The sequence below is a fragment of the Oryzias latipes genome, chromosome 2 (genome assembly GCF_053564925.1).
Source record: "Oryzias latipes strain Hd-rR chromosome 2, Olatipes_Hd-rR_3.1".
NCBI lineage: Eukaryota > Metazoa > Chordata > Actinopteri > Beloniformes > Adrianichthyidae > Oryzias > Oryzias latipes.
In genome coordinates, this window is record NC_136238.1 from 37,982,969 (window position 1) to 37,996,217 (window position 13,249).

At 43.3% G+C, this 13,249-nt stretch overlaps 1 protein-coding gene and 1 long non-coding RNA gene across 2 annotated transcripts; one reads left to right on the forward strand and one right to left on the reverse strand.

Moving 5' to 3' along the window:
* Positions 1-224: 224 nt before the first annotated feature.
* Positions 225-2,188, reverse strand: LOC110014204 (uncharacterized). Its single transcript, XM_023950845.2, has 3 exons — positions 938-2,188; positions 585-851; positions 225-242 (listed from the first exon to the last, which is right to left on the reverse strand). The coding sequence occupies exons 1-3, from the start codon at positions 1,886-1,888 to the stop codon at positions 225-227; spliced, it is 1,236 nt and encodes a 411-aa protein (XP_023806613.2). The 5' UTR covers positions 1,889-2,188.
* Positions 2,189-2,945: 757 nt separating this feature from the next.
* Positions 2,946-10,718, forward strand: LOC144988325 (uncharacterized). Its single transcript, XR_013652192.1, has 2 exons — positions 2,946-3,742; positions 9,094-10,718. It is a non-coding gene; the product is annotated as an uncharacterized LOC144988325 (long non-coding RNA).
* Positions 10,719-13,249: the final 2,531 nt, after the last annotated feature.

Consider the following 13,249-nt stretch of genomic DNA (forward strand, 5'->3'; position numbering starts at 1 on the left):
TGGAAGCCTGAACCGTCCGACCGTGCTTTCTCGAAGTGCGTTAAAAAGTAGTAACCGCACACTTCGAAGGCCATTAACCCGCTTATACCATGGTCATTTACAAAAAAAAATATTTTTCAATCAGTTTTAGTACTTTATTCTTGTTTTTTGTTCAGTTTAGATCACTTTTTCACAAAAAGCTGACTATTTTTTAAGTGTTGCTGCGCGTTGTCATGACTACAAGTTCAGGTGCGGAGCCTGCACTGTAGCGGAAAAATGTAGGATCATATGGTGATCGTCATGATAAAATAATCAAATCATTGTGCACCTTACCGCTAGTTATTGTCCAGATGATGAAGCAAAGTGTGTTAAAGAAACAAATACACAAGTAGCTTCCAAGAATTTATTATAAGAAATCTCTAACAGTAAAGCTGAAAATTAGCTGTCAACAACAACAACAAAAACGGTTTTATTAATTAATAAGTTATTTTACATCGAGCCTGTTAACTTTGAACCGAACAAAAAAGTCGGCTTTAGGAAGACAGAATTATTCATTTAAAATTAAATTCAACATTGCCATTAATCGTAAAATTTGACAGAGATACTGGCATGTCCATCATATTGCTGTTCGAAGGACCGATATTTTGTTTTTGTGGACCCTGACCACTGCTTGTGGCGACGTTGCGGGACGACAAAATGTTGCTCCATTCTCTCCTCTCCTGGAGTGACGGAGCCCAGTAAGCCTGCAGGCTGCTTTCACAGCGGTGCCCCGTCACAGACATGATCTGGCGTGATTCCAGACCGGCGTCTGAGAGTCGACCCACAGCCATGCTCCGCAGGCTGTGGTTTGTGTAAATCTGCGACAGACCCACCTTAAAAAAAACAATCATAAACATGCAGGCAATTTACAAAAGAGGAAGAGAGGTTTGACAAAACAGGGCTATGTAGATGCACAGACCTCTTCACTAATTTTTTTTAGCATTGCTCCCAGGTAGTTGACACCCATCGGTTCCCTGGAGTACCAAACCTCAGCTGCTGCAGTGACGGAGCGCTTCGGATGCAGATAAAAAGATTTTGCATCTGGGGGACATTTAGAGATGTATTTCTTGAAACTTTGTATTGGGCACAGAGGATCCCCGAGTCTTGCAAACATAAAACCTCTTAGGTTTTGCTTGTGTGGGTCGTTTGGAGTTTTGTGGTTTTTAGTGTCCGGATTATGTGATAGGCTGAGGTATTCCGCGCCTGCCTCGTCTCTGTGGATGCTGAAAGATGCCATGGTCAGCTCACGGCACCCCTCCCTCCCACGTCGAGCCAAACACAGCTGGATGTCAAACCACACCTTTCTGACGAGGCCGAGGGGCGTGTCGGGAGACAGCGCAGATGAACATCTGATTTTCTCCAGGTCCGACTCAGGAATACGAGGATGGTGGGAGCTGGTGTCTTTCCCACTCTTTCTGTAGCGCTTCATTATTGCCTTAAAAACCGCATTGCTGCTCTTGAACACGGTGTCGCTGATGATGTTGACGTCTCTTAGGTGGCGATTGATGCCAGCTCTCAAGCTCCTCAGACTGGCAACACTGTACTCTCCTCCTTCCTTAGTTGACTGAACAGACGCATAAAAAAGCCGCAGACTCTCATTGAGAGTGGTGGCAGTGTAGTTTTCAAAGTTAATATCCATGTTTTTTTGAGCCAGGAAGTCTCGAAATATATTAACTGCCCATTTCGTGATTTTCTTTGTGTTTATCTCATCCTTGTCATCTTCCAAAAAGTTCAATTCTTCCGGTGACACTTCCTTGTGTCTCCTCTCCCTCTTATGATGTTCTTGTCTCTCTTTCTCTGTGGCTGCATCCCAGTCATCAAAATTATCAAATTCACCGAACAAGTTAAAAGAAACAACGAAATCACTCATCTTTTGCTGTGTTGTTGTAAACTGTGAAATAACGTCTTTTAACGTATGTTTTAAGTTTATTCTAGCGCAGTGATATGTGACCGGAACTTCTTTTTTCACCGTGCGGTTATCAGGTTTTAACGCATACCCAGCAGCCAATCAGAATCGAGTATTCACCCGGACCATGGTATAAATATGAGTAACCCCACCTCAAAGAAAATTCTTCCATGTAACGAAATATAATCGAATTAGTCGAACTCAATTTTATCAAGAAAGGCAAAGGAAAAAGATCATGCAACAGAAATCTAAAGCCAGATTCAAACTCAGAACCTCTGTATCATAAACCTGCTAACTAATCCACTGAGCTAACACTTCAGTGTTAAAATGAGGCCGCCGGTATTAACAAATAGATTCCTTATTTCTATGAAATGAGGCTTGTCATGTATCGTCTTATTGGGAGAAACCGAGTTGAAACGATTTCATGCCACAGTTTCGTTTTTTACGTGAAAAAACGAACTAAAGATTTCACTTTTGAAAAGTCGAAGGATTTGAAGGACTAAAAGTCAAACCAGGCATTAGACGAAGGAGTTGAACATTTTATTAGTTGAATGGTTAAAATAGGTGAAAAATTGTAGCCGTCAGACGGCAAAAAGAATAAAGAGAAACAGGAAAACAGCATTCAACAGCATGCCCCTTACTTGAACTCAATTATTTTGGATTACTGGAGTTATAGGGGAAACTATTAATACATTTTGTGTTAGGTCAATTGAATGTAGATACAATCTTTTAAAATAAATATTTTTAAATAAAACAAACAGAATTTTATTGTGTTACATGAAAGAGGGGCTTGAATCATTTTTTTGAGTGATACATAAAAAAAATTGCACCATTCAAATTTTCCTCCCCTCTGTTCTCTTTCTTCCTCATACAATTCACAATGACACAAAATGTGCTCCACTGATTCTTCCCCTTTCCTGCAATCACAACTGCTGTGACAAAGGTGAATCAAATGCACGGGCTCAGCGTGGGCGGGGTTAACATTCCACAGCAGAAGGCTCAACGTGGGCGGGGTTAACATTCCACAGCGTGTTCACATTCCTCTGCGTTCCAGCATTCCACTATGTTGACCCATTCTGCAGGCTGCAGCCAGGGCTTACTCTCGCGCTCCGCCACCGTGGGTCAGGCTTGTGAAATTGAAATAACTCATTGACATCATCAGCCAAGTTCACGTCCTGTTCCCTCTTCTCCAGTTTGGTCGAACATTTATTTTTTTCAAGAAAGACTAGTCACACACAAATATTGTTTGTGAAAACTGTCCATTTCTCCTTTATTCGCCAGCAAAGTTTAAAAAAGGAGTCTTTTGCCGTTATCGACATGATAATATGAGCGACAGATAACACTCCAGACCAGCTGGTGGCGCTAAAGCACCATGACGCTGTTAGCCAAACAAAGTAGAAGAACAGCACGAGGCGCTAGCAGCGTTAGCTTGTGTTGAGAGGTCGGTGGTGTTTTGTTGGGACGTTTGTGAGGTTTTTGGACAGAAAGGACGATACGTGGTTCGTGTGGAACTCTCAGCATTTTCCAAAGTGTCGTAAATGAGTGAAGAAGTGTTGAACGGAAAGACAACGTGGATTGCTGTGATTGTGAGACTAGCAGATGATCGATCGGAGCTGCAGTGAAGAGGACGGCGGTGTTTGTGGGAGTTGGAGCTGAAGATCGGAGCAGGAACCATGTCTGCAGAACCTCAGGAAGGTTCTGTCAGAGAACAACTTTCTGCTGCTGAAGGAACCATCGTCCAGAACGAGGAGGAGCTCTGTCGTCAGCGCAGACTGCTGGATAGCAGCTGGAACCCGCAGCTGCAGCTACACATAGTTGGTATGTGATTAAACATTTTAAATTCTTTGGATTTGAATGATTATTTGTCACTGGAAAGGGATTGTTGCAGTCTCGTCCTGCTTTCGCAGATTCAGGTGGTTCTGGACGTCCAAAAATGAAATGTGCAGAAATGAAAAGACACACAAGAGTCTGGATGAATTTTCAAGCCTTTTCCAAAAGGGGAGAGGTGGAGAAACACGACCTGTTAGGCTCTGTGGCTGTCCTCTCTCTCTGTCCTCAAGGCTAAAAGGCTTTTTTATTATTCAGTAAGGGAAGATGTAAACATACTAGATACGTCATTAGAATGGTGTGTTTTTGTCTAGTCTGCATTGCAGGTGTAGTGGCTCCATAAACACTCCAGTACAGAAAGAAAACAGACCAAAATTTATAAATGCATGACAGAAAAATAAACTTCCTGGTTGAGTGAACGTCAAAATGAAAAACAAAAAGACAAAGACGCCCCCTGCTGGTTCATCCGCGCTGTGATTAAAAAATCCCACACCATCACAGCTCTAACCATAAAGTGGAAGAGAGAGCATCAAGACAACTAAGCTGGCGCATTGAGGAACTGAGTGAGGAACTTTACAACTGCACAGGCGCAATTCTAACCGAGTAATCCCGCATTTTACAACTACCTTCTATCCTAACTGAGCGGTGATCCTACAAGGTCAATTCCCCTTTGCACGCTTGCTTGGGTTTGCGTGCAGTGTTAAGGGGTGCTTTCGTCACTTGGGGGGTGGTGTTCAGGGGGTGTGTTTGTCACTTGGGGGCAGTAACCTTTCTGGTTGATCTGATTGGCCGAAATTTGCTGGTCAAATCTGGCAAAGCAGCGGGCGGGACTTTCTTATTGAAGCTGTATAGAAAAAAAACGGTGGCTGTAACGTGAATTAAAACGTTAACAGATGCAGTGATTTAACATGAAAAAAACTTACAGCACAGAAAAAACCGCTGCACTTTCTTACCCTGGTCTTAGGCCGTTAGTTAAGGTTTTAATCGACGTTACATCCGCCATTTTTTTTATTAAAGCATCTAACACAAACAGGAGTGGCAAACAAGTTTGATACAAAGAGCCGAAATTTCTATCTGTGAGTCAAAGAGCCACACCACACACTGACCTGCCAGACACAAACACACAGTTAAAGCCATATTATTTACCAAATATTCCTCTCCTTACTATACAGCAGCGCTGGACTAAACAGCCCAGTTTCAGTTATGGGTGTTTTTTCTTAACATGGAAACATACCGGTAAAATGCTGGTGTGTGTTTTCAAAAGGCAGCGGGAGCAAAACTGAGTTTGTTGCTAAGTTGCTCCTCAGCAACAGAGGTTGTTTGCTAACCACGCCCACGTTCTTTATGTCAGTATTCAGTGTTTTTCATTATGTTCAGTTCCGGCCATGGATGCATGCATTCAATTTTCACAGTATTTCATTGAAAAACAGGCAAGTTTAAGAGTATATGGCGTTCAATCACTGCCATAAAGTGAAAGGGCGTAAAGACAACTGAGCGGGTGTATTCAGGAACAGAGTGAGGAACCTATCTCAAAAACGCCCCCTTAACCCCGCCCTCAAACACAGGCGAGCGTGCAAAGGGGAAGTGAACACTGCAGGATCACCGCTCAGTTACGATTGCAGACGTGCTGTTGTAAAATGCGGGGTCACTCGGTTAGAATTGCGCCTGCTGTTGTAAGGTTCTCTCACTCAGTTCCGGAATACACCTGCTCAGTTGATTTTGCGTTCTTTCACTTTATGGCAGCCATGAAACGCCATAATAGTACACCACTTATAGCGAGCTCATTGCGCGGACAGCATTTCAAATCTACAATTTATAATTGCCACATTGTTTCCATGGTTGCTTCCTATTGACGCCTGAGAAGTTGTAAGATGATTGATAAAAATCCCAAGGAAGAGGTTTCGTTTGCATTTGGTCCTCAAGGTGCTCTTTTTTTGAAAATTCAAGATGGCGGCCTCTTCCTGGGATCAAAGGTCGATGAAACTCCAGAGGTGATTGTAGACTTAAAGTAATGGCATGAGCATGATATTTTGTGAAAATCACAAGGAAATAAAGTTAGTTATTTATTAATGTGGAAATACATGAAAATCTCCTCAGATTATTGTACAAAATGGCTGCCAAACCGTAGGTCATGTTGCCATCCCATAATGATCATAAAACTTATGTTGTAGTCCAAAGCCTTGTTAGCATTTCTACGTTTGAATGGTGTCTCTAGCGAAAAGTATGTTGAAGCTGTAATAAATGAAGTGCTTACCCCTCCCTTACTCTGTTAGTGGTTGGGAGGTAAACGGGGCACAGACAGCTTTCCATTGCAGCCTGTTGAATAGCGGCTCTGGTCTTGCTACCGCGTTAAGAGTGACCCAGCTCACCCATACTTCCTTTTCCTGTTCTCATGCCGTCTTCCTCTATGCCCCACAACGGCACATTAGGCATACCACCTCATAGGGCGCCCCCTACACTTTGGAGAAAATTTAATACTTGTAAGCGCGCCTTATGAGCCGCGTTTACATGGGCAAAAGTAATCGGAATGAACGCCTGATCGGAAAGAAAATGCGTCATGTAAACGCGCCGTTCGGAATAGTCTGCCCCGGTCAGACTCATTCGGATCAGAATTTCTTTCCGATCGAGATAGGTGGGTTATGCCGATCGTTTATCCGATCGTGGAGCATGTAAACGGTCATTCCGATCGTGTGTCACCACTGCTCTGGTTTACGTCACGCATAGACGGTGTTTCGCTGAGAGAAAGCCTTGGAGCTCATACGGGACCGGCCAGCTGCTCTGCGGACGCCCCGTGCAAAGCGCCGCTCCGCTCTCGCCCCGCTGGCTCTCCCCTCTCTTACACCCCTTACGAAGGGAATGCGGGGAAGGGGCGCTTCGTACCCCCCGACGCTCACTCGGTCCACTGGCACCCGAGTGAGCAGAGCAGCTGGATTAATAATTTTGTGTCGGGGGGGGGCTTTTTTACGTGTGCGTTTTGTTGTTTTGTTATGTCTGGGAGAATTCAGACTGCGAGCCGTCCCGCCGCTCTGGGTTAGCGGCTGCAGGACTCAGGAGGAACCGTGTTCGAACAGAGCTCGGGCCGCTAGCTCACAGAGTGGCTTTGGGGCGGTCTATGTGAACTTTTCAGAGCAGAAATAAATGTCACTCAGTCCTTAGAAAGCTGCAGATTGCTGCGTTTCTCGCACGGTCCTGGATTTTGTGTCAGGCTAATGATGTTAGCCCGTGTTAGTCTGTCCTAAGCTTTCGTCCAGCTTAATTCTTCCACAAAAAAAGCACTGACCACACAGATTAAATATAACGATGAGCGAACAGGCAATTCATAATATTCATGACATTAATAAAAGCACGTTTGGAAGATCGTCTCCAATGTTACCGAGCTGCTGCATAAATGTCTGTGGAAGCGGTTTGTTTACAACGGGACCTAGTTCCTCATCCGGGTGATTTACACTACTGCGCATGCCCAAATGATTCATTCCGAACGAGAGTATGAGCCATGGGAACGTTTGTTCTAATCGGAAAAAGGTTTTCTGTGCCCATGTGCACGGGTGAATTTTAACCCGACCATTGATCCGATCAAGATATTCTGCCCATGTAACCGCGGCTATGGTCGTGAAAGAAATACAGTAAGATGACATTAAAGACCTGTTTGCACCATTTATGAATTACTTTTCTGCAATTTCATTTTCTTTGAGAGGGTATTAAATAAATTATTAAGACAACATTTTTTTATTATCTTCAGCTGGTTCAGCCTACAGGTTATTGACTGACACAGCTCTCCTCATAGTGGGGAGGTGTAGAGGGGGGGGGGCACAGTGTTTTGCTGCTGTGCTAAAGAAAACAGAAGCAACTTCTTTAAAAAAAGCACTTTATTGACAATAGCCGCGTTTACATGGGCAAAAGTAATCTGAATGAACGCCTGATCGGAAAGAAAATGCGTCATGTAAACGCGCCGTTCGGAATACTCTGCCCCGGTCAGACTCATTCGGATCAGAATTTCTTTCCGATCGAGATAGGTGGGTTATACCGATCGTTTATCCGATCGTGGAGCATGTAAACGGTCATTCCGATCGTGTGTCACTGCTGTTCTGGGTTACGTCACGCATAGACGGTGTTTGGCTGAGAGAAATCTTTGGAACGCATATGGGACCAACTGAATGCTCTGCAGACGCCCCGTGAAAAGCGCCGCTCCGCTCTCGCCCCGCTGGCTCTCCTCTCTCTTTCACCCCTCACAGGGGAGATTCGGAGGAGGAGCGCTTCGTGCCCCCCGACGCTCACTCGGTCCACTGGCACCTGAGTGAGCAGAGCAGCTGGATTAATAATTTTGTGTCTGAGGGGGGGGAAGTTTTGTTTCGTGTGCGTTTTGTTGTTTTGTTATGTGTGGGAGAATTCAGACTGCGAGCCGTCCCGCCGCTCTGGGTTAGCGGCTGCAGGACTCAGGAGGAACCGTGTTCGAACAGAGCTCGGGCCGCTAGCTCACAGAGTGGCTTTGGGGCAGTCTGTGTGAACTTTTCAGAGCAGAAATAAATGTCGCTCTGTCCTTAGAAACTGTTCAAACAACGTGGATTTGTGTTTCCAGTTGTGTCCCGACAAAATAAAGCCTGCTGTTATTTTCACACATTTACGTGCAGCCAAGATGCAGATTGCTGCGTTTCTCTCACAGTCCTGGATTCTGTGTCCATCAAGGCTAATGATGTTAGCCCGTGTTAGCCTGTCCTAAGCTTTCTCCAGCTTAATTCTTCCACAAAAAAGCACTGACCACACAGATTAAATATAACGATGAGCGAACAGGCACTTCATAATATTCATAACATTAATAAAAGCACGTTTGGAAGATCGTCTCGTATGTTACAGAACTGCTGCATGTATGTGGCAGCTGTTTGTTTACAACGGGACCTATTTCCTCATACGGGTGATTTTACACAACTGCGCATGCCCATATTATTCATTCCGAACGAGAGTGTGAGCCATGGGAACGTTTGTTCTAATCGAAAAAAGGTTTTCTGATCCCATGTGCACGGGTGAATTTTAACCATTGATCAGATCAAGATATTCTGCCCATGTAACCGCGGCTAATGTTACCACTAAGTTTACATTACAAACAATGGTCCTGCAGGGGCTTCTTCTCAAACATTTTGGAGATTGTGTTGTTGATGAGCAGTCACAGGTGGTAGGTTATATTTTAGAAGGGTTTCTTGGATTTTGTGTTTAAACTAAGGAATTACATTATTTAAAGTAAAATTGTAAATTTTCCATATTCTGACTGAGTCTATTCAAATTTTTATTGGTGCTTAACAACACACAAGTCCTCAAAACATATAAAAGGGCCTCTTGTGTTTCTGCAGTCTTCCCCCAGCACTGGAGTACTGAAGAGGAGGATCCCTGCAACCAGCAGAGGAACTTCAGAGTGGAACAAGAGGAACCACAACATCCACATTATAATGTGGAACCGGAGGATCCAGAACCTCCATATTTTAAAGAGGAATTGCAGGAACCAGAACCTCGACATTATAAAGAGGAACAGGAAAAACAAGTACCTCTATATTATAAAGAGGAGCTAAAGGAACAAGAACCTCCACAATTTGAAGATGAACAGGGGGTACCAAGACCATTACAGATTAAAGAGGAGCCAGATGACCTCTTCATCAGTCAGGATGAAGATCAGCTAGATCTGAAGCAGGAGACTGATACCTTGATGGAGATTCCTACTAATGAGGAAGATGAGAACAGTGAAGCAGATCTAAACAGTCAGCAAAGCTTTAATGTAACTGATAGTCAGGATGAAGAAGGAAACCAACATGAAGAATCAACATCAACTACAGATGAAGAGACATACCCACAGAACAGAGATCAGAGGAAGAGGAGGGACAGAAGTCATGTCCAAAGTGTGGACAGCTCTCACATGTCAGAGACTCAGTGTAAATTTGATGTTAGAAAAAATCCAAAGAAGGCCAGTTTGGACAAGAAATGTAAACAATCTCCAAATGAAGAAATACTTTCTTCTTCCATATCCGGTGAAAACTCAAGAATAATTTCTAACCCGTCTGACTACATGGAAACTGGGTCTGATGAAAGATGTTACATCTGTAAAGAATGTGGTGAAAGCTTTTCTAACAAATCTCTGTTCAGAATTCACACAAGAATCCATGCAAAAGATAAGAAATTTTCTTGTAAAGAATGTGAGAAAAATTTTAGTCAAATATCTCATCTCAAAACACACATGAGAACTCACACAGGAGAGAAGCCTTTTTCTTGTAAAGAATGTGATAGAAGTTTTATTACTCTATCTGATCTCAAAAGACACACGAGAACTCACACAGGAGAAAAGCCTTTTTCTTGTAAAGAATGTAAACAAAGTTTTAATCAAATATCTAGTCTCAAAAGACACATGAGAACTCATACAGGAGAGAAGCCTTTTTCTTGTAAAGAATGTGATAAAAGTTTTAGACGTATATCTAGTCTCAAAACACACATGATGATTCACACAGGAGAAAAGGCTTTTTCGTGTAAAGAATGTAAAAAGAGTTTTAGTGATTTATATTGTCTTAAAAGGCACATGAGAACTCATACAGGAGAAAAGCCTTTTTTCTTGTAAAGAATGTGATTCAAGTTTAAGTTGCAGATCTAGTCTTAAGACACACATGAGAACTCACAAGACTTTTTCTTGATCAACAATAGCTGCGTTTACATATTAGGTTTTCATCTCTACATCAAAAGCAAAAAAAGTAATGGATCAATAAGTTTCAATTTCTGTGTAATGATACTAGACGATGAGTTTTACTGCTGAAAAATATGTACAACTATTTCACAAAATAAATTGTTTTAGATGTACCTGCAAATAGAAATGAGTTGTTTTGTGTCATTAGAGCTTAATCTTGAAGGTCTTCATTATGGGTGAAATGTTTTGTATACATCTTTAATTCTAACACTTAATGTGATCAGTGAACATTTAATAAATATTTAAACACAGTCGTGGCTGCAGTATATACTTTGTTAGGTCAAGTAACCATTTAGTAGAGATAAGTATTGTGAAGATTATATATATGGTACTTCTCTTATTGATATTGCTTGCAATCCTTTATTCCTATTGTTACTTTTCTGTGTAAAAACAAGGATGGAGTAAAATTACATAATGCCTAAGGACCCAGTGAGGGTCCTTAGGCAAGACCCTTAACGCTACCGCCTCCCGGTTTCGGCTGCAGCTCACTGCTCCCCAAGGGAATGAGTCAAATGCGGAGAAAGAATTTCCCTTCGTGGGATAAAATACAGTGTGTTACAGGCACAGCCCTCTGCTTTGCTCTCACCCTGTTGCGTTTCACTTCAGTTAATTTCCTGATGATGTTCACCTGGGACTGCAGCTTCATCAGCTGTGACTGGCAGTCTGCTGGTCATGTGGTGCTCCTCTACCAGGAAGCCGGAGCCTATTAAAGCACACCTGGGAGCTGAGCCTGGCAGAGTCTGGTGAACTGTCTCTGGCTGACACTCACTGCGATCCTGACTCTCTTTTGGCTGCATGCTTCTGACTAAGCTGTTTTCCTCAGGTACGTGGTGGGAGGTTGTGATCAGGCAAGTTTGGGGCCCCATACATTTTCACACGCAGGCTGAACTTTGTTAGACACACCAGGTAAGGGGTTGGTGCCATTTCTTGTAATGTTTTGTATGTTTGTATTTAGACTAGTTAGGTAGTCTTGTTGTTCTTTTGATTTATAGGTTTAGTTGCAGAGTTAGGCCTGGTTTTGTTATATTGAGTTTATTTATTTGGCACGACCCAAACGTCACTTCCTCCTCACCATACTCACCATCATGTGTGCATCTACAAGGTTCCCTGAAGCGGTCCCTTTGAGGAGAATAACAGCTAATGTTATTACTAAGGCTTTGGTGAAGTTTTTCTCTGTGTTTGGTCTACCAAAAGTAATACAAACAGATCAAGGCACTAACTTCACGTCCAAGGTTTTTAAAGAAGTATTAAAAGGATTGAATATCCGTCATGTCACATCTAGTTCCTATCATCCGGAGAGCCAAGGAGCACTAGAACGATTTCAACAAACACTGAAACCAATGGTCCGCAAGCATTGTCTGGCTTCTCGTATGAGTTGGGATGAGTCTTTCCCCTTCCCTTTGCCCTTCCCTTTTTGATGTTTGCTGCTCGTGGAGCAGTACAGGAGTCTCTGGGATTCAGCCCTGCTGAATTAGTGTTTGGACATCAGGTCAGAGGATCACTACAGATTCTACTGGAGAGATTAGTGGATCTTGAGAAGCCTATTCGACATCTCCCTGAGTATGTAGTAGAGTTACGAGAGCGACTAAAAAAAGCATGTTCCCTCGCTCGTGACACTCTAGCCTCCTCTCAGGAAAAGATGAAAGGACACTTCGACAGAAAAACAGTGGTTCGCTCCTTTCAGCCCGGTGATAAAGTCCTACTTCTCTTACCTATACTCGGTTCTGCGTTGTCTACCATGTTTTCTGGTCCATACATAGTTGAGAAAAAACTCAGTGAGACAAACTATGTACTTAAGACGCCTGACCGTCGACAGAAAACCAGAGTATGTCATGTAAACATGATGAAAAGGTATTGTTCAAGGGAAGGTGAAACCCTGGGGTCCACAGCTAGTTCTTCAGTGTCACCTGTAGTTCCGATAACTGTGGCCATTACTGAGTCTAGTTCGGATGGGCTGGGGCTATGTGAAAAACCATCAGGGGTGGCTAGGCTTAACAACTCAGAAATCCTGTCGAACCTCCCCCTGTATTTATCACATCTTTCTGACTGTCATAGGAATGACATCCAAGAGCTCATTTCTTGCTTCCCGGAACTTTTTGGTGACGTCCCTACGAGGACTACTGTTGTGTCTCATGACATTACTTTGACCAAGCCCGATCCAGTCAAGCAGCATGCTTATCGGGTCAATCCAGTAAAGCGAGGGATATTAAAGCAGGAGGCAAATTATCTCCTTGAACATGGCTTTGCAGTCCCAAGCCATAGTCCCTGGAGCTCCCCCTTCTTACTGGATACTAAATCGGATGGCAGTCCAAGGTTCTGCACTGATTTTAGGAAAGTAAATGCCGTGACAGTGCCAGACGCATATCCATTACCTTTAATGGATGACTGTATTGATGAAGTTGGTCCTGCCACATATGTTACCAAGTGGGACATGTTGAAGGGTTACTGGCAAGTTCCCTTAACTGCAAAGGCTTCTGAGATTTCCGCCTTTGTGACACCAGATCACTTTCTACAGTACACGGTAATGCCGTTTGGATTGTGTAATGCTCCGGCTACGTTCCAAAGACTCGCTAACAAAGTCCTTGGTGATGTTCGGAACTGCCGAGCATATTTAGATGACATTGTTGTGTATTATGACATCTGGACTAACCATCTTGCTACATTGAGGGATGTTTTCGACCGTTTATCAGCGGCATCCCTCACTCTTAACCTTGCCAAATGCGAATTTGGTAAGGGTACCATCCTGTATCTTGGTCAGCAGGTAGGTGGAGGACGAGTGTGTC

What these genes read in the sequence shown, in the direction of transcription:
- LOC110014204 (XM_023950845.2), bottom strand. Translation starts at nt 1,888, where the DNA reads ATGAGTGATTTCGTTGTTTCTTTTAACTTGTTCGGTGAATTTGATAAT. An exon ending in TAAAAAAAATTAGTGAAGAG is followed by an intron (nt 852 to 937) that starts GTCTGTGCATCT and finishes GTTTTTTTTAAG; the next exon opens with GTGGGTCTGTCGCAGATTTA.